Here is a 22,214-nt window from a genome sequence, read left to right on the forward strand (position 1 = left end):
TTTTTTGTTTCACTTCCTGGTATAATATTCTGATCATTTTGCTGCACTTCCTGACTAATGTTTTGATCCTTTTGCTCCATGTCCTGGCAAATGTTCTGATTCTTTCATGCTGCACATTCTGGCTAAAGTTTTATCTCTTTGGTTTACTTCCTGGCAAATGCTTTTAAAAGAATGAAAGCGATGGCCAGGAAGTGAACCAAAGCACTTTCTGGTTGATGGCTTGATGGTTTTGCTGCCCTTCCTGTCTTTTGTATCCACAATCATCTCCTTTCTCCTCACCACTTTGCTACCGTTCCAGAAAGTAGCAAAAGAGGAAAATAAAATTAAAAAAAACAAAAACTTAGCTCATAAGTTAATGTGAGGGTAACTATGAGTCCCTTAGGATGTATCCCAGTCCCGGGGTAACCCCCTTATATAAGCCATATAGGTATGTGCCGCCCCAAAGGGTATGGTTTTTAGGCCTTTTGGTCTGAAAACGGGTATATACTTTGTCCATTTTGTCTGGAATCAGCTATGGTTTTCGAGGGAACTACGGGAGCATTAATTATGGCTTCAATTCCCCTCCACATTAATAAGGACAAATAGAAATATCCGAATTCGAAATGCATTTGAAAGATTTTTTGTTTGCTCTCTAATCTTAGCAAGGATGACATAATTTCTGCCTAGTAGTCAGGTGGTTAAAGGCTCAGATCTATACAGAGCGGACAAAAGCACCAAATTTTGCATGGTTGTAGCTTAGGGCATGTTAGTCAATATTAGGATCGGTGCCCACAGCTATCTCTTCAGGATTTGCAGCAACCGCTTGCTGAAGTTCCTCAACAACCTTCCATGATGGGTGCCCTGTGCTTAAAATTGCAATGCCTTGTTTTTTTACCATTTTTGATGAAAATCACATAAAAAGGCAAGTAGATGGGAAAATAAACTGTATTAATACTATTATTATTGAAACCAAAACTTATAGCAATTATTATATACCATGGTGGGTCCCCTGTGCTAAAATCTCAATTCCTTGTTTTTTTGCCATTATTTTGATGAAAATCACATGAAAGACATGAAAATAAAAAAAGAAATTGCATTATTATTGAAACCAATGACAAAAACAAGTCAACTAAATGGAAAATTCAGGCAAGATGTTTTCAGACGCGTACGCAGTCCCAAATAGCCTTTCAAGATGGCGGCTTGAAGGTGCCTTTTCATGGACTGTAAGTATCTGCTAAAATAAATTGCCGTTTTTTAGGGGAAATTGTGTACAATTTGAATGGTGACAGGTTTAAGTGAAGTTTTAAGCTCTTCTTGGTGGTAAATGTGTTATCGAAAGCCACATTTTCGCTTCATATTTTGTGCCGATTATGAATGACTATATTACTGACTTTATTAACTTACTGGTTAGTTAAAGGTTCCTGACGCTGAGATATTTTCTACACTCCAGGATGGATATTAACTGGGATCGTTGTTATATTTGCCAAGAATCAACAAAAGAAGATCTGAGAAGCCCATTGGTTTAGCGGTACAATCATTTACAGAACGCTCCTTGAAAAGTGTACTAACTAACTTGCGAAATAGGCATACATGTCAAAGGGAACGCAAGAGGAAAAGTGGAGCAGTTTGGAAGGCTGAGGCAGACGAGGTATTAAATAAATCAAGAGCATTTGTTGAACTCACTGAGTACATAGCAAATGTAGTGGAGAATGATACATGTTTCTTTGTACTTGCTGACCTTCAAATTAAGCTGTATTCGTTACATACAAAGGCACACACTTTGCACTGCCACTATAGTGTCAGTCTTACAAGCTCGTCTGGTGCCACAATCTACAACTAGCTGTTTCTGGTCTACTTCAACATGCTTGTTTCTCTCTTCTAGGTTTTCTTTTTCTAACTTGGACGTAAGGTGACAGGATTGATGCCACTTCAGTGCACTTTAGTAACGTGTTTACTACTGTAGTGATATTAATATCAAACTTAATTGCAACAAGAACACAGTCCTCTTTCTTGAATTCTAGTAAATTGTCAAGGAGCGTTCTATAAATAATTGTTCCGTTAAATTAATGGGTTTCTAAGATGCTCTCTTTTCGATTATCACCCTAGGTACTGAATATGACAACGATCCCAACTGATTTCCAGCTTGGTGTGTAGAAACGAGCTAAAACTCAATCATAATAAGACTGAAATCATGCTTATCTTGTCGATGTACCATACTCGTCCACCCTTTAGCGACTTCATTATGGGTAATACACGGCTAAGAACCACCGCCAACAAAGCCTGAGAGTAGTATTTGTTGACAACGTGCTGTTTGACGCACACGTCTCAACATTCTTTTGCAGATTATCTTTTACCAACTCAGGAAATTATCCGGCAAAGATAAGATAGTGTCTCACAAAGGAGTCTAGCGAAATTGCTGTGCATTCTTTCATTACAGCTAAAATAGACTATTAATTGCAATTCCTTGCTCTGTGGTTGTAGGAAAATGCACTTGAAGGAACTTTTAATGATATGTTCAAAACACTGCCCCCAGGATCGTTACTCGGACTCGTAAACTTTGTGAACACATCATTTATTTGACCTTCACTGGCTTCCTGTTAGTTATAATGTTGTTTTTAAACTTATTTTGACAGTTTTCAAATCATTTAATAATCTTCCACCTAGCTATTTAGCGGATAGACTTAGTTATCAAAGGTCTTCCAGGAACTTGTGGTCCTCATCTCAGCAGTTCTTAGAACAACCTCGAAAACTCACGGGAACAAGACTTTTTCAGTGTGCGCCCCCCAAACTGTGGAACTCACTACCATTAGCTAGATTTGCACAAGTCACCATCTTTAGCCAGTTGAAAGAAAGGACTGAGAACATATCTTTTTACGCAATTTTTAGAGAGTAAGTCAATGTTGTTGTAAAACGTCTTTAATGTCTGCAGATCATATACCTATACTTATAGAATGTATATTCAGTTTTGTGCATGACTTATTATGATTATATATGAACTTTAATGGCAAAATAATTTTAAAACAGATGAATTCTTGTTTCCTGCTCTCACCGTGTGAATTGCAAATAGATTTTAATATATGTATTATTTCACGCTCGAGATATAATTTTTTTCCTCTTTAATATTGTAAAGCGCCATGTGCTCAGGATATGAGCGCTATAGAAAGAAGCTATTTTTACTATTATTAATTTTAACCAGTACGAAAATAAACTAAGTAGTCATGATAATCGGCACAAAATGTGAAGAGAAAATGTGGCTTTCGATAACAAATCTATCACCAAGAAGAGCTTAAAACTTCACTTAAACCTGTCGTGATTCAAATTGTACACAATTTCCCCTAAAAAACGGCAATTTATTCTAGCAGATACTTACAGGTATGAAAAGACACGTTCAAGCCGCCATCTTGAAAGGCTATTTGGGACTGAGTCTGAAAACATCTTCCTTGGATTTTCCATTTAGTTGACTTGTTTTTGTCATTGGTTTCAATAATAATACATTTTTTTTTTTATTTTCATGTCTTTCAAGTGATTTTCATCAAAATAATGGCAAAAAAACAAGGAATTTATATTTTAGCACAGGGCTGCCACAATGGTATATCATAATTGCTAATATCATTAAGTAGACTTTTTTCAGTCATTGGTTTCAATAAGAATAGTATTAATACAGTTTATTTTTCCATGCACTTGCCTTTTTATGTGATTTTCTTCAAAAAATGGCAAAAAACAAGGGATTGCAATTTTCAGCACAGGGCACTCATCATGGAAGGTTGTTGAAGAATTTCAGCGAGCAGTTGCTGCAAATCCTGAAGAGGTAGCTGTGGGCACCGATCCTAATATTAACTAACATGCCCTAAGTTACAACCATGCAAAGTTTGGTGCTTTTGTCCGCTCTGTATAGATCTCGCCAAAATTTTGCACTAAGCCACCGGACTATAAAGGCCAGGTCTGAAAACGGGTATGGAATTTAAATGCCAGGTCTAAGAACCGGTGTGGAAATAACATTTTTGGTCTGAAATAGAGTCAGGATTTGGAGAACCGGGCGGCACATCCCTACACACAGAAAAAATTGTAAAACCACGTTCATTTAATCAGGGCATATCTTTCATTGAAAATATTCCCCATAAAGATAAAACTGGCTTCAAAACCCAAATCTTGGCCATAAATGGAGAATAGAGCCTCACATGTTCAGTTAACTCGCATGTTAAATAGCCTCTGAACAAAAAGAGTCACTAACCATTTTAAGCAGCGGTTCATAATGAAGGTCTTTCAGCAATATACTCAGTAAACCTTCTGATTCTGGTAGGGAACATGACGTGGAGACTTTACGCAGGGGTGCTGTGGCAGCGAATTTGATCGACTCCCCGATAAATCAAATGAAGATGTGCACGCAATTTATGCAATTGCTTAAGAAGCCTGAAATATAAAATCAGGATTTCAACGGAGTTTGAACCCGTGAACTCTCGATACCGGTGCAATGCTCTAAACAACCAAGCATGTATCAAGGAATGACCGTCCTCCGGCACCGGTAGCTCTGCGCAATCCTTCCTGCTGAAGATATTCTTCGATGCTGTAACTTTCTTTGACTGTATAAAGCCGGTGAAAAATAACAGACGTCTGTTTTTTTGCCGCGTCAATAGAGCGTGTTTTCCATTTTGTGGCTTTCGTTACTTTAAGAGAACCGGGGCGCCCACGAGTTTAAACCAACTTATTTCCGACAACATGGCGAATTTTTACTGACGCCAATCTAAAAAGTAGAACGAGAAAATAAATCTTTTTTCACCATAGTTTTTATCCTCGCTTAAATGTATCTCAAGTTAATAAATGAATAGGTCTTTTTCTTATTCAGTGAAAAGTGAGGGGGTAGTCTGACTATCTTTCAAAGCTTTTGTGGTAGCAGCGGGAAACTTCGTCAGACAAGCATATTAAACTTTTTGTCAATTTGGTTATCACAAAATATGCAAATGAGGTCACTTGACTCGTCACAGCTAAAAATGCTTTTAATTAAAGGGGGCACACTTTTCCTGTTTCCTTATTTTTTTTACTAGTTGCATAATTTAAAGGCCTTAAATAGGTATATCTTTTCTGTGCTTGGCAATGTTAAGAAATTGAAAAAGAAGGGTCTGATTAAATAACCCGGTTCCGACGGACGGTCATTGCTTAATACATGCCAAGCATGTGTCAAGCAATGACCGTCCGCCAGCACCGGTACTCTGCGAAATCCTTCCAGCTGAAGATTCTTTGTTGCTGCAACTTTCCTTGACTGTAAGCCGGCGAAAAATAACAGACGTCTGTTCTTTTGCCGCGTCCAGGGCCGCGTCAATGAGCTCTTCATTTAGAGATGCAAGATCCTTTAGTATTTTCTGATTGCTTTAGTACAGTCTCTCATGCTTTCACGTACTTTTTCAGGATCTTTCTTACCGGTGCGATGCTCTAAACAACTAAGCTAACCGGTTCCGACGGACGGTCATTGCTTAGTGCATGCTAAGCATGTATCAAGCAATGACCGTCCTCCGGCACCGGTACTCTGCGCAATCCTTCCTGCTGAACATATTCTTCGATGCTGCAACTCTCTTTGACTGTAAGCCAGCGAAAAACAACAGACGTCTGTGTTTTTTCAGCATCGAAAAAGCGCGTTTTCCAGACGCCAAATGCAGAGAGTAGAACGAGAAAACAGCATTTACATTTTGGAGTGCGCTACAGTTTTTATCCTCGCTTGAATCCATCTCAAGTTAAATATTCGGTGAAAAAGTGAGGGGGGTAGTCTATCTTTCAAAGCTTTTGTGGTAGCAGCGGGAAACTTCAGACAAGCATATTATTATTTTTATGTCAATGTCGTTATCACAAACTATGCAAATGAGGTCACGTGACTCGTCACAACTAAAAGAGCTGTTAATTAAAGGGGGCACACTTTTCCTGTGTCCTTACTTTTTTACTAGTTGCATAATTTAAAGGCGTTTAGGTACATCTTTTCTGTGCTTGGCAATGTTAAGAAATTGAAAAAGAAAGGTGTGATTCAAGAGATTACTTGTAATGGGGGACTGGGTACTAGTGAAAAGATCCGTTTTTTATATTGTAAAATGTCTTGTAGCAATTAAGTTGAATAACTTCGAATTTAAACTGCTGCCTTTTTTGCTTGATGATTTTTTGGGACTTTGCGACCGTATGAGGTCACGCGACCTAATTTACATAATGTTGATGTGATAAAAAGTATAACTTTTTGAGAAATTGCATGTCACACATAATTTAAAACTTACGATAAATAGTTAAGAATATAGACCACACCGTCAGTTTTCAACGAAAATACCTTAATTTTGACCCGTTCCTTAATTTACGACTCACTGGCATTTTTGAATCGTCTGTTCGTCAAATTGCTGATCATTGATTACCCTTATTAATTTCTAGATTTTCTTTTTGTACATACGTCGGAATTTTTCACGCGAACTCAATTTAAAGAGGACAGACGACAAATTGCTGCTGCTCTGCGAAATATCTAAAAGTCTAAAACATAAAAAATCTAAAAGCCGTAACCGTTCGTCAGTATAGGATGCCTAAAATGCGTCTTATTCCACAATTGGTTTCGGCTCTATTAAATCCTATACCAATTGTACAGCTACTGCTACTGCTACTCGCCTACTGCTGCTACTGCACAAACGACTTATTGACGAGATCAAGCAAAACTAACTACGAGAGAACGACTGGAGAATACCGCACGCCAGCTCATACTATACCGCGAAAATGTAGCCTCTGCTCGCAGGGTAACTGGAGAACTGACAATTTGACTAACAATAGACGACTGTTTAACTATGACAATAGACGGATCGAAACGCACCAATTACTGATTACAAGTCTTCATAGCCAATAACATCACGGCTTAAGTGACAGACGACCAATAACATCGCGACGTTATTGACCAATCAGATCAATAACCAGAGTATAATACCATCAACTGACGTGATAGAACTCACTTTGACTCTGAAGATGACCCCTGGGTTCAAACCTTTCACAGTTTTACGTTCACTTGGACGACAGAGCGAACGACTTGCTAACTACTACATCAGTTACGCAAGTAACGTCAGACGAATACGACAACAACTCTGGTTCAACCACCACTGCAAAGATCTTGGCCTAGTTCTGAGAGGACTTCGATTTAAGTCCCCGTTGAACACACAAGAGACTATTCAAATCGTCAAGGCCACCTAACAGTGTAGACGATTGATCCGAGCGCGAATAAACGACTGTCACAGAAGACTCAACTACTAAAACGACAAAATACAACAACGACTTGACAAACTTAAACAACTTTTACCGACTACCTTAATTAGTACTATACAAACTATTGCCGATAAACGCGCTGACAAGACAGATGAACAGCACCGCGCGAAAGCTAAGCAAAATCTGATACGACTGCAAGACACAAAAAACGCTAAACTACGTAAACACGACGCAAACTGGGTCAGGAATATTTCTTCCCGTCCCTTAGACTAGACTGAAACACAAGTACCTTCTTACAAGTTTTGATCTTTTTTGTTTCACTTCCTGGTATAATGTTCTGATCATTTTGCTCCACTTCCTGACTAATGTTTTGATCCTTTTGCTCCATGTCCTGGCAAATGTTCTGATTCTTTCATGCTGCACATTCTGGCTAAAGTTTTATCTTTTTGGTTTACTTCCTGGCAAATGCTTTTAAAAGAATGAAAGCGATGGCCAGGAAGTGAACCAAAGCACTTTCTGGTTGATGGTTTGATGGTTTTGCTGCCCTTCCTGTCTTTTGTATCCACAATCATCTCCTTTCTCCTCATCACTTTGCTACCGTTCCAGAAAGTAACAAAAGAGGAAAATAAAATTAAAACAAAAAACAAAAAACAAAAAACTTAGCTCATAACTTCAAAGTTAATGTGAGGGTAACTATGAGTCCCTTAGGATGTATCCCAATCCCGGGGGTACCCCCTTATATAAGCCATATAGGTATGTGCGGCCCCAAAGGGTATGGTTTTTAGGCCTTTTGGTCTGAAAACGGGTATATACTTTGTCCATTTTGTCTGGAATCAGCTATGGTTTTCGAGGGAACTACGGGAGCATTATTTATGGTTTCAATTCCCCTCCACATTAATACGGACAAATAGAAATATCCGAATTCGAAATGCATTTGAAAGATTTTTTGTTTGCTCTCTAATCTTAGCAAGGATGACATAATTTCTGCCTAAAGGGCAGGTCTGAAAACGGGTATGGAATTTAAAGGCCAGGTCTAAACACCGGTGTGGAAATAACATTTTTGGTCTGAAATAGAGTCAGGATTTGGAGAACCGGGCGGCACATCCCTACACAGAGGAAAATATTGTAAAACCACGTTCATTTAATCTGGGCCTATCTTTCATTGAAAATGTTCCCCATAAAGATACAGCTGGCTTCAATTCCCAACTCTTGGCCATAAATGGAGAATAGAGCCTCCCATGTTCAGTTAACTCGCATGTTAAATAGCCTCTGAACAAAAAGAGTCACTAATCATTTTAACCAGCGGTTCATAATGAAGGTCTTTCAGCAATGTACTCCGTAAAACTCCTTCATGGACATCTTTCTCTTTTAATCTGTTCAGAGTCACAACGTGAAAGATGTAAGGTTTGATAACCAGCCATACAAACGGCTGCAAATTTTCACAACCTTTCGGAGCTAAATCTTCTCTTGCTTAAGACGTATCACTTTCAAATTTGGCAGTTTTACTAATATTAAGGCGCTCTTTCCAGTAGTGTGACGGATATTCCCTAACCTGTCCATGTCAAAAGTTGAAAAAACTGTGAAAAGGTCTATTTAGAAGCAGTTCCTACTGTTTGAAATTCGATAAATTTCGTCACACAGCTCCTTTAGTATTTTTGTAACCTGAGATCAGACTCTATGTTCATTTCGCTTTGTAGAATTGGCACTGATCTCAGGTGATCTCAGCTAAAGTATATTTTGCTACTTTCAAAACACCAGTGAACATACATTTCACGACTTTATTTTGGTTCTTTCCACAGTGAGCAAGCACTCCAAGCTGAAATACTCCCCGGGTATGATTTATACAAAAGCCAAATTCAATGATTGTTTCATAATATTCATTCAAAATATATTTCTTCCTCAGTTAGTCCAACCAAACTTTTAACCTTCTCGTAGATTTGCTTGAAAATCAAGGATTCATTCAATTCGTAGAAAGCTACGCTGCCGCGACAATGCTTGAAAAAGAGGCTGTATTTGTACATCGGGGAAAGAAAGGGGGCTGACTGTTTCTGTATTTTTTTATTTAAAAAAAAAACTAGAAAAAATGATTTAAAGCTTAGAAACTGGAGAAGAAAATATCTTACGGCTAGATTGCAAACTTATGCCAACATGCCAATGGTAACATAAGTTTAAGGGAATATACTTTTTCATCGGCTTCCCCTAAAGGAAAGGGACACAAGTTTTCTGGCACCAATCAGAAGCCAGAACGGAGGCGACCGTTTGGAACTGGTCTGGTAAGACATTATCCCCAGGGGCTCTTCTCGCCGTTCTTTACTTTTCTTCGTGCCACATTTTTACGCCCGTTTCCCTCGCACCCACTATCTACCCCTGGGTCTCCGAGGATGGTAGGGAACGTGACGTGGAGACATTACGCAGAAGTGCCGTCGCAGCGAATTTGATCGACTCCCCGATAAATCAAATGAAGACGTGCACGCAATTTATGAAATTGCGTAAGAAGCCTGAAAAATAAAATCAGGATTTCAACGGAGTTTGAACCCCTTGAACTCGCGATACCGGTGCGATGCTCTAAACAACTAAGCTAACCGGTTTCGACGGACGGTCATTGCTTGGTGCATGCCAAGCATGTATCAAGCAATGACCGTCCTCCGGCACCGGTACTTTGCGCAATCCTTCCTGCTGAAGACATTCTTCGATGCTGCAACTTTCTTTGACTGTATAAAGCCGGAGAAAAATATCAGACCTCTGTTTTTTTGCCGCGTCAATAAAGCGTGTTTTCCATTTTGTGGCTTTCGTTACTTTTAGGGAACCGGGGCGCCCGTGAGTTTAAACCAACTTATTTCCGACAAGATGGCGAATTTCTACTGACGCCAAATGCAGAAAGTAGAACGTAAAAAAATCTTTCTTCACTATAGTTTTTATCCTCGCTTGAATGTATCTCAAGTTAATTAATGAATAGGTCTACGCTGCCTTATTCAGTGAAAAAATAAGGGGGGTAGTCTATCTTTCAAAGCTTTTGTGGTAGCAGCTGGAAACTTCGTAAGACAAGCATATTATTATTTTTTTGTCAATTTGGTAATCACAAAATATGCAAATGAGGTCACGTGACTCGTCACAGCTAAAAATGCTGTTAATTAAAGGGGGCACACTTTTCCTGTGTCCTTATTGTTTTTACTAGTTGCATAATTTAAAGGCCTTTAGGTATATCTTTTCTGTGCTTGGCAATGTTAAGAAATTGAAAATTAAAGAAAGGTCTGATTAAATAACCGGTTCCGACGGATGGTCATTGCTTGATGCATGCCAAGCATGTATCAAGCAATGACCGTCCTCCGGCACCGGTACTCTGCGAAATCCTTCCAGCTGAAGATTCTTTGTTGCTGCAACTTTCCTTGACTGTAAGCCGGCGAAAAATAACAGACGTCTGTTCTTTTGCCGCGTCAATGAGCTCTTCATTTAGAGATTCAAGATCCTTTAGTATTTTCTGATTGCTTAGTACAGTTTCTCATGCTTTCACGTACTTTTTCAGGATCTTTCTTACCGGTGCGATGCTCTAAACAACTAAGCTAACCGGTTCCGACGGACGGTCATTGCTTGGTACATGCCAAGCATGTATCAAGCAATGACCGTCCGCCGGCACCAGTACTCTGCGCAATCCTTCCTGCTGAAGATGCTGCAACTCTCTTTGATTGTAAGCCAGCGAAAAATAACAGACGTCTGTTGTTGTTGTTTTTTTTTTTCAGCGTTGATAAAGCGTGTTTGCCAGACGCCAAATGCAGAGAGTAAAATAAGAAAGCAGCATTTACATTTTGGAGTGCACTACAGTTTTTATCCTCGCTTGAATCCATCTCAAGTTAATTATTCGTTGAAAAAGTGAGGTGGTAGTCTATCTTTCAAAGCTTTTGTGGTAGCCGCGGGAAACTTCGTCAGACAAGCATATTATTATTTTTTTGTCAATTTCGTTATCACAAAATATGTAAATGAGGTCACGTGACTCGTCACAGCTAAAAATGCTGTTAATTAAAGGGGGCACACTTTTTCTGTATCCTTATTTTTTTACTAGTTGCATAATTTAAAGGCCTTTAGGTGCATCTTTTCTGTGCTTGGCAATGTTAAGAAATTGAAAATTAAAGAAATGTGTGATTAAAGGGATTACTTGTAATGGGGGACTGGGTACTAGTGAAAAGATCCGTTTATCTTACAAAAGTAATTACATATTCAAATGTTGCTTAGTACAGTTTCGTAGTTCTTTATATTGTAAGTTGTCTTGTAGCAATTAAGTTGAATAACTTCGAATTTAAACTGCTGCCATTTTTGCTTGATGACTTTTTGGGACTATGCGGCCGTAGGAGGTCATGCGATGTAATTTACATAATGTTGATGTGATAAAATTGCAATTGCATGTATGAAATTGCATGTCACACACAATTTAAAAATTACGATAAATAGTTAAGAATATAGACCACACCATCAGTTTTCAAGGAAAATACCTTAATTTTGACCCGTGCCTTAATTTACGACACACTAGCATTTTTGAATCGTCTGTTCGTCGAATTGCTGATGATTGCTTACCCTTATTGATTCCTAAATTTCTTCGCTCTTTAGTTTGTACATGCGTCGGAATTTTTCACGCGTACTCAATTTAAAGAGGACAGACGACAAAATGCTGTTGCTCTGCGAAATATCTTAAAGTCTAAAACATAAAAAAATCTAAAACTATTCGTCAGTATAGGATGCCTAAAATGCGTCTTATTCCACAATTGTTTTCGGCTCCATTAAATCCTATACCAATTCTACAAAATTTTAGAAGGAGGCACTTACAACTTGAGCACAGTGACCGACAAGGTATATGAGTAGGAAAATAACCAAAAAAATGTAATGCGTTAATAAACGAACTAAATACACACGTCAATTAAGCAGTAAAAGAAAGCGCGCGCATGTTTAAATAACGCCCGCGCACACAATCTACACTAACTGAAAGGGTATTAAAAGGATTAATAAAAGCTTTAATAAAGGATATGGCAAGACCATTCAGCCTTTGATTGCCAGTCTCATCTCCCATTGTAGTTTGATACTTTTTTATGATAACCCCATGGCGCTAGAAGAACTTGTTTAAGGATTTAAAGCGTTGTTGATTGAGACGCGAGGAAAGTCGGCTGAAGTCTATGAACAAAAAAGCATATCTCACCAGTTGAGAAATATATATTGGGATGTTGCTGTCCATATGCAGAAAATTCACGATCCAGAATGCAAAGTCATCTCTTTTATCGTAGACGCTGGACAACTCGTCATATATAGAGCGAAGGTCTCCGAAAAGCAACAAAAGCTCATATAATGTTAATCTCAATCATCTGAGAAATCAAGACCGACCCTCATGAAAATGCCTATGACGGCGTGAAGTAGGACGAACCGGAAGATGGATTTCAGTCGCTTCAGACTAAAATTGAATCTAATAAAGGTACAAGGAAGGTGATTTTTTTGCAATACGAAGTCTTGTTAACCGTGATTCAATTGCAAGATTTTACTTGCTGACGATTGAATACGCCATTCATATTACGTTTTAGTGCGCACGCACATACCATCATACCATTTCCTAGACTTTTTCAAAGTCCTTCGCTTCCCGTTTCCGGTTCCAGTGGAAAGAAAACTAAAAATTTCTAGCTTGCGCTTTGTGCTCGAGAAAAATCCTGAGCTCGACTTGTAGGCAAGTCTATAGTTTTCCTCGGCACTGTGCCATCATTTCACGCGGCCCCAGTCGGCTTACCCTAACTGATTTAGCAACAGGACGGAACGTCAGTTGACGACGGCAAAACGCGCGGAAAGGACTAAACACGACTTCCGGAGCCCAATTTGCCGCTCTGCCATTGGTCAAGCTATTATTTAATTTGCGCGAGCCGTCGTCAACTGACGTTACCGTTCTGTTGCTAAATCAGCCTATTGACCGTCAAATGAGGAGAGCGCAAAAACGCTCGAAACTTTAAGATATACCGAATGCGGCTGTCGTCAAATTGTCGCTCTGCTTTTAGTCGTTTCTTTTTTTATGCGCGCGCACCCTCACATTGTCTTCACTTCTCTGTCGGTTATACTGAATACCAAACTTTAAACTTTGCTATTTATTTCTTTTTGCTTTTCGAAATGAATTTCGCCAAAGGTAACAATTTGTTTTTTGGAGAACTGGTGTTTCTTTACTCTTAGGGTTCAAGCTTTAAGATTGCTCGCGGAAAAAAATATTCTATACCATTATGGCGTCAAATATGGCGTCAAATGGAACGTTTGTTGAAATATGTTATTCATGCAAACTCTAGCGAAAATGCTCTTTTTCCGGAATAGCTGTTTTCATTGGCAGCTCCTTCTGTTTGTATTGAGGTAGCTCGCGATCTTGATGAAAATATAGAAATTTTCCCTCGATCAAAAATTTTGTTTTCCTTTGCAAAGTTTTCAGCAACGCGCGCGCGCCTCAGCAGTGACAACTCAAATCAAACTTTAATAGCTTAAAAATAAATATCCTTATTCATTTATTTTTCCTACAAGAAAAATCTCTCTGAAAACAGCTTAAATTAACTTGGAGTCACCGTATTTATGTCGAAAGCGCGTCAGAAAAGGCCTAATCTCCAAACACAACCCGCTTTAGTGAATTAGCGGTAAATGACACCAACTTAACCCAACGAGTAACATCACCTTCTAATATAAATCTATCTTTTTGCCCGAAATTTAAGGGTACATTAACTCAAATACACACTTACCTCCTCCCTTGTGACACATTTTGATAAATCAGTTTTTACGACTCAGTTTTCGAAAAAAGATTTTCTCAATAGTTTTAATAACGCTTGTTAAGCGCTTCTGCAATGTTGCATGACTACTCATCGACTGCCTAGTTACCTTTATGACGTAACATGGAAACCAATTAAGTAACTTACGCATGCGCATTCATGATCAGTAAAACTCTTTATTTAGTATACAGAACGTTATGACAGTAAATGTCTTTCATTTCTATCGATATAGTACATAACGGCGATGAATCACTATGTTGTAACCTCTTTTCTGGTTTTGAACGCAATGGAAGACTTTTAAAATGCTGTTACTACATTCTTTGTCTGACGTTCATCAGGATCTGCACTGGAAGCTTAAATTAACTCCTTCCCAGGCTGTCTCGCCCACTGCTTAGCCCTTGATTTACATTACATTCTGTAGTGAAAGGATACAAAGATCGCAGCCGGGAAATTTTTGCTTATGGAATCTGGGTTTTTTTAAAAACAAATGGGGTTGTAGAATCCGAAATCCAGGCGAAGTCCACTGACAAAGTTCGGAATCCAGTAACTGGCATTGAGGAATTTACAGCGTGGAATCCAGAATCCATTACTATCACTGTGTTAGATTCCCTAAGGGCGATTATATGGCTAAAAGAACAACAATTTCCCTTAAACCACAGCATGGCGCTAGCAGACAAATTACCCTAAGAACACCGCAAAAGACGGAGATGAGCAACTTTAGTGGGTCTTAGAATCACAAAAAACAACTTTGCATTATTATCATCATTATTATTATTTTTATTATTATTTGCAAATGCGATGTTTATGATCAGAAGTGACCTTTTTCCCTAATTAAATCTCACGATCACTTTACGGCATTTTTCCCCGGTGGGAGATTCCGTTTTCCTAGTTTAGCAGGATTTTTAAGTTGCGCCAGGATCAGTATTATTTACGGAATAAAAAACTTAATATTTAATTTTGAATTTGAATCCAAAGTGTATTATTCGGAGTTCTGGGACTTGGATTTCTATGGTATCTGTAAATCAACGTCTATACTCTTGAAATTAAAATGAAATTAAACAGCTAGTTTTAGGCAGTGAAAATATCATCATAGCTTTTCCGCCACTCGATAGTAACTCTTTTATTTTATTTATCCTTTAGAGGACGTTCCTAATATGTCTAACCTTCACGGAACAGCCATTCTCATCACCTGAAGCCCTTATTTCTCTTGCTTATATTTTCAATAAGGTTCAGTTCTGTATAAAATTAACCCTAAACAACGCCTGAAAAGTGATATGCTTCCATTGGTAACTCGGTTACGGTTCACACAAATGTGATGGCATATTTTAATTACCTTGGGGGGTACACGATACTAGTGTGTGTTACTTTTCTCAGTCAATGACACAGGGGCACCCAGCGACGTTTTCCTCTTAATTGCATTGAAAACTCTTTTTAGGCTATCCGGAGTACTTTTAGATCTCTAGAAATGTATTCTAAGTGGCGCTAAGAAATTTATATCTGTTCGGTCATCCAAAAAGGGCAACTTGAGTCTTTTACGAAAGTGAGAATTTTTCTAATTCCTCTCTGCATCGCATTTCCGATTCCGAAAATCTTAGGTTTCCTTTCTCTACGTAAATTAGCTTAACCTGGGGAGTAAAATGGCAAAAAAACTTTAGAAAACGGTAGGGAATTTATTAGATAAGCTTCTAAAATTGTACATGAATGGAACGGTCATCTAGAAATTTTCAGCCTTCCTCAAGCTTTAGAAAATTCTAGGCAATTTTTGCTTCTCCGAACAGATATTTCACAGAAAACAGTCATTGGGTGCCCCTGATGGCATAGCTATATAGATGATCAGACTCGGAAAAAACTCGCATTTTCCTAACGGAGGCCGATCATTCGATCATGTTGCATATCAATAGTTACTGGGTATGTTTAACAAACTGAAGACACTCTCTCACAACTTCTGATTCGATCTGAATTATGACCCAGTTTGTTTAGTTTACCATTTTAACGTCCATTTTGTTTACGTTACGGAAATACAAAAGCCTTAGATACACCTTACAAAGTTAACGCAGATAAATTATATTTCAAAATGCGATATGTATTGCATAAGCCTCTTTGATCTTTAATCTTGTTTCGGCCGTGAATGGGGCAATCTTATAAGATCATAGAGTACAGGCTTTAAAACGAAAAAGCTTAAAGCATAAATAAATGCATGTAAGAACGATAACGAGGATGCAGCTTGAGGTGGAGCGGCCTGTACTTCTTTTACTGTCAGTAGTAGGGAGGGGGAGCTTGCGCTGTCGGCACTGCCCCCGGAGGGTGTGGGTAGGCTCCATTACCAGGATTGATTGGTACAATAGCCGCTTGATAAGCCACTTGAGGAGGTGAGCCTAGGGTAAGAGGAGATATGGTACTAGGGGGTGGGGCTGGAGTAGGGTGTATACCAGGCGGTGGGTACTGCTGTGTAATCACGTGAGGGTATCCAGCAGGAGGTGGCTGAGTAGTGGTCATAGTTGTCGTGGTGGTGGCAATGGGCACAGCCTGAGTTCGTACAACGCGTCTGTTTCTCCTTTTCAAGTAGTAGATGACGGCGACGATCACTGCTATTATAATAGCAATTGCTATGACGACTGCAACCACGGTAACTACTTTGCTTGCTGGTTAAGGAAACAGAAAAAAGAACAGTAGATAAATGGATGAATGCATAAGTAACTTGTATACTGTATAAAGGTAATTGAACTGAGTGGACTACAATTTGGTCTTAAATCATGCGCGTGATTTAATTTTAAAAGCGGAGGAGTGCACAGAGCGAGTTCGATTTGAAATCACAAGTATGATTTCAGACTAAATAAAGGTAAAATCGTTTCTAAATACTGCAACATATACTGCAAAATATCTTTAATTAAGTTCCACAAACCCGTCAACAAAACCTTCGGACCCGAAAATGTTATTTTTGACATTTTAATAACCATTAATTTCCGTTTTCAAATCTTATACTTTGAATGCATTCAGAGACGGAACCAGCTGCAGTATAGTACCCGTTTCCATTCAATCATTTTGAAATTGCAAGAGACCGGCAGGTAACTGGTTCTAATTTGTTGCAACCATAAAAGGGTATTGAGAAGGTCTCAGCTTCTCATTTCATAGCTATTTTCTCAGTTCAAGTTCACCACACTCTATATTTCTCCCTCCCTCATGATTATGCGTTATTCGTACGCGTCTTTGCATGTACAGTGAGTTCAGACAGCAAACTTGAGACTACTTACAAGCAACTTTGACAAATGAATAACGAGCTTCAAAGCCTTTATAGCCAATTAAAGAGTCAGATCTGAAGCGAATCCATAGATATTGGCCACTAGAAGTAATAGTCGGGGCATAGCTTCCACAGTAAGTGCCTTTCCTTATACTCGTCGAAGACGAACCATCTCGAACTTCCAGGAAGTCATTAGAGGAACAAATACCACTTTCAAGCCTGAAATAGTTGAAAGAAATCTTGATCCTCTTGCCTGCCGGCGCGGTGATCTTCCAGGTGCACACCATGTTGGTTGGGTAGTAAGAGGGGTAAGAGGGGCTTCGAAAAGTCCCTCCAGATGAACTAGTCAGCCTTAAGTTGTTGTTATGGAGAAATGGGCTGTTTATCGAGCAAATGCCGCTCAACATTGCTGGAATGTCAACAGAAATACAAAATTGGCATTTTGGCTTTTCATCAGTTTTTGTACACATATACCGTAGTCTTCACTGTCTTGTTTTAGAGGTCGGGTGGAAGAATGGAGAGGAAACGAGTAGTGACTTTCATCTTTTTTTTTTTCTTTTCCTCGTTCTCAGACTCCTCACGCTCAGTGTAACCGTTACAAAAAGAATTTCCTGGCTGCGGAGGAGGCTAGCTGCAAGCTTTTGATGCTATAATTTTGTCATCAGTTCCCAAATTAGTTGGTGTGATTGATCCCCACACCCGCCCCAAGGTTTTTTGTTGGATGGAGATAGTACTGATTCATTATGGTATTGATTTTTGTTGTCTGTTGATATTTCTTCGGGTTTGGACAAAGGTATGGACGATCATAAGCCACTAAAATTTCGCACTCTCTTGTCACCAAAAAGTCAAGCTTTCGGAGAACAATACACGCCTAACTCTGCTTAGATAGCTAATAGCCTAAAGGACAGTATTGAAAACTCGTAACAGTATCCTATAATTTGCAACTCCACTTGGTCACACACTCACCAAGAGAGTTTCTATCAAATACTTACATGGTACAAAGGCTCTAAACGTTGCCTGGAATTTTCGTGTCGAAGGAAAGTAATCACGATCGCTGACAAACTTCACAAAAAGATACTTGTACTTTGATACTATTATAGGTGGCTGTCTGCTCCCGCAAAATTTTCCAATCAGTGTGCTCTTAGAGTATAAGTCACCATCGCGAATTTCTAGGTAATCGTGCGTGCAACCAGATGAAGATTCCAAGGAAAAGTAGTGGAATGTAAGCTTTACAGCGTAAGGCGATGACGGTCGACTCAAACTCCATAGACAAGTAGTTGAAGGACGATAGTTGTAGGGATAATTGGGGCTTGTAAGATATTGATCCGCAAATGAATAACTTGGAAAGTGTGTACCACGCGAGGAACAAACTGAAAAACAATAGCAAACCTTATAAATTATCTTTAAGGTGGCCCGAACCTATTTATATGCGGTGTTGGTTATGTTTTTGAATCGCGTTTTCCGGCAGGAATGATTTAACCGATTTCCATGATTTTTGGCCGGCATCCTTAATAAAGTATGGTCGAACTTTAAGAAAATTTTTATTAATTTTCTTGTAGGTATAAAAACGTTTGAGATATCGGCATATGTTTAAAACCACATTTTTACAAAAAAAACGTCAATAATTTCGAAACCCTAAGACAGATTTTTCTCTATCTTCGGGAAATAATCCTCAGAGCTCTCTAGTTTTATATGTGCAAGTTTGAAGGCAATCGCGACTATAGAACTTTCTGCACAAATAGCTGGTCAAATTTAACCTTTAAATACAACGCTAACACATTTGTGAAAGTTGACGCACGCGAATAGACTAGGGAAACTGCCGGCGGATTATCTCCTATCTGCAAGCCAGGGTATGCTTGCCCAAAGCTTCAGTTGATTGTGGGATATGATGTTTTAGTGGAGATAGAAATGAGAGGTCCTGATTCAGCTTGACAGTCCTTGTGCCACAATTTTAGATTCTAATGAAGAATTTACCAAATTGTATTTGTTTGGTGATTTGGCCTTGAAATTTAAAACATATTTTTCGACAGAGTATCAGATCATATCATTATCGTCATTATAATCATTTTTCGTAAATTTTATTATTTACAATGTGTCGATATAAAAATTGATGCTAAGGAAAAAGAGTGCAAGGTTAGCCCCATACCACTTTATTGGAAAAAAAAAGGAAGAAAGAAAAAAAAATACTTCAGGCCAAGTTTTCTTTGCTAATACACCAACAACATTAACAAAAACAAACAAAAAAACAAATCTAATGGACTTACCAGATGCAGACGACAGTCGACTAAGAAAGACGAGATCTATTTGTTCGATAGAAATGAGAAAAAAAAAAGAAGAAGAAGAAAAAAGAAAACGTCAGTATTGATCAAGATGAATGAACACTTACTGATAAGTTTTTTTTTTTTAATATTATTATTATTATTATTATCATTTTTACTTTATTTTATTTTTTCATCCAAGCCTAAAGAGCCCTTAACTCTCTAGACCTTGCTTCTCTTTTTCTCTTTCCTGGTTATTTTTGCCCGTAGGGCAAACAGCCGGAAAAGCAACCGGGCTAGTCTGTTTTGTCGTAGTTTTGTTGCTAAGCAACAATGGACAGCAACCAAACCGACAGAAATGTAGCGAGTGCCAACTTCTCGCTCAGCGATCCAAAACATGGCACGATCCCCAAACCTCTCTTCGCGAGGTCTTCATCTTTGCTTCGTGAGGAATTAAAAGGTCAGCAAAGTGGAAATCAACTGTGAAAGTCACGATTATTCTTAGTTAACGTTATATATCAACAAAGGGGTCCAAAGCTTTCGTTCCTTTGTAGACGCTTCTCTTCATTTTCAATACCAGGCAGCTTTAACCATGGCCAGGTTTTAACTATGATGATTTTAACTATGATGTAAGAAATGCAATCTTAGCTTTTTATACACTGTTTACTCGGGATTTTTGCTCGGTGGTTTCATTTATTATAGGTGTTAATTTCCACTTTTGCTGTGTTCTAGATTCGGTAGTTTTTCATATAACACAGTGTGACATAAAGACTCAAACCTTAAGGCCTTTCATTATTTAGGAAAAATTACATGCAGCCGGTCTCCAGAGGTACGGTGTTAAACGAACTGTCGAAACCAGGTTCTCGTCTGACTCCATGGAAACAAATAAAATTTTGTTTAAGTGACAAGTGGTTTTGCTACGTTTCAGCTGATTTTGAGCTTTGGATTAATCTGCGAAATGGAACATTTTCGCTCCCTGTCAGTTTCAAATGCAAGAAAAAGCCTTTTTTGTTTTTTCTATTTATTTTTTATTTTTATTTTTATAATTTTCAGCTACACACACTAACATCTTTTGCTCGAGCATGAATATATCTGAACGAAAATAATAGATTTGTAATAAAAAAGCCTTCTGGAAAAATAAACATGCAATCAATTAACAACAAGAAATAAACATAGCATAATGTCGTAGTTCGCCGCTGTCGTTTCGCTTTTTACGACTATCATTTAGAGATTATTTCGTAAATATAATGAATTGCTCGATTAGCCCTCCTACTTTAAAAGGTCTTCTAAAATTTTTCCATAAATGACAACTGAAATAATCAAATGGCAAATACTGTCACGAATATTAGAAGCAGTGACTAAAACACGAAGCTTTATAACAGATTCTTTCTAGCTGCCGTGTTATTTTCAGTTTCGGAAAGAAACAGAAAAAGTAAACAAGTGTATAATGATTGTATTCCATTACAGCGGAAAATACAGGCATGTTCTCAAATTAACGGATAGTAATTAGAATGAAAAAATGGGCACAAGACAAGATAACATGAATAAATCATTTACACCCTACTATCGAAAAGTACACCACAGTATTAGAGCCATACCGAAATGAGACGGCTGTATAGTCTAGTCAAATTTGAAAAAGGATCTTCGGGCAATTTGGTTAGTATTTTTAGTGACTGTTGGGTATAATATGCCTACTGCATACTGTATACTGCCTTCACTCCACTGCTTTCGCATGAAATACTTTAATCGCCAAAGAGAAACCAGCCCTTACATTAAAACCATGGTTTTCACTACAGGAATAATTGTAGATTCGGTCCCCTAGATACTCGTTCATGTATTACTGACAGAATATTGATACTTTCGTGAACTTTGTTTTTATGCAAGGTTGTTAAATGTTGGGTTAACTATTAAATACTTACGAAGGAAAAAAAACAGATGCAATATCCCACAGATGCCAGTTGGTTTTGCCATGATGGAGAAACAGCAATGTCGCAAAGCTACAGATATTGTGCAACTTTAATATCGCCGCCGCATCGAACGAAGAAGAATATACACTGTTCAAAAATAACGTGGTTGTCAAGCAACGAATGACAAAAGCCAATTGCATTTGACATCACTTTCGCGCAAGCAGCTGCATGTTTATATTTGATTTCATGTTTCATTTTAAAATGTTTGTTAGTTTTACTACGTCAATAAAGCTACGTGCAAACGGACGCAACAACTCCCAACATTGACGATGATGTTATGAATATATGAAAATCATATATGTGAACTGCGGAGTAAAGAATTAAATGAAGGATGATCATCGCAGTTATATACGCAACTTTTGCAGTTGCGAAGAGAAAGCCTGAAAAAAAAAATCAGGCTTGTACGGGATTCGAAACCTTGACCTCTGCGATACCGGTGCAGCGCTCTACCGATTACGCTAACAAGCCAACTGGGAGCAGGTCGTTGAATTCGTTCGTTATAAACCCGTGAACGGATGACGATGAAGTTGGGCCAACAATGTTGGGAGTTGTTGCGTCCGTCTTGGCAATGGTATGCAAACGGATGATTGTTGGGACCTGCAGTGCATCGTGGGAAGGATTTGACCCAGAAGACTTAGTAGACCACTTGTAATTCGCGTGCGTAGCCCCAGTTGTTGGAGGAGCTGTGCAAACGGACCATTATATACTTCGGTAATCACTGAACAAAAGAAATGTTGGGAGTTGTCGGCTCAAAGTTTGACCGGTTTCAAACTTTGCGCAACAACTCCCAACAACACGC

General features: G+C 38.5%; 1 protein-coding gene across 1 annotated transcript; it reads right to left on the reverse strand.

The window, feature by feature from the left end:
- Positions 1-15,862: 15,862 nt before the first annotated feature.
- LOC140948291 (tolloid-like protein 2) lies at positions 15,863-21,503 on the reverse strand. The gene is made up of 5 exons (XM_073397524.1): positions 21,368-21,503; positions 19,455-19,490; positions 18,183-18,560; positions 17,204-17,599; positions 15,863-16,594 (listed from the first exon to the last, which is right to left on the reverse strand). Exons 1-5 carry the CDS (start codon positions 21,417-21,419, stop codon positions 16,209-16,211), a joined length of 1,248 nt encoding a protein of 415 aa, XP_073253625.1. The 5' UTR covers positions 21,420-21,503; the 3' UTR covers positions 15,863-16,208.
- Between the last annotated feature and the right edge of the window lie 711 nt (positions 21,504-22,214).

Source organism: Porites lutea, chromosome 9 (assembly GCF_958299795.1).
Source record: "Porites lutea chromosome 9, jaPorLute2.1, whole genome shotgun sequence".
Classification (NCBI taxonomy): domain Eukaryota; kingdom Metazoa; phylum Cnidaria; class Anthozoa; order Scleractinia; family Poritidae; genus Porites; species Porites lutea.

Bases quoted from the DNA above. Each gene is read 5' to 3' on its own strand.
- LOC140948291 (XM_073397524.1), bottom strand. From the start codon at position 21,419: ATGGCAAAACCAACTGGCATCTGTGGGATATTGCATCTGTTTTTTTTC. The intron at 18,561-19,454 runs GTAAGTCCATTA...ATTGTTTTTCAG, and splicing joins TCGACTGTCGTCTGCATCTG to TTTGTTCCTCGCGTGGTACA. The intron at 16,595-17,203 runs GTAAGTAGTCTC...TTCCTTAACCAG, and splicing joins TTCATTTGTCAAAGTTGCTT to CAAGCAAAGTAGTTACCGTG.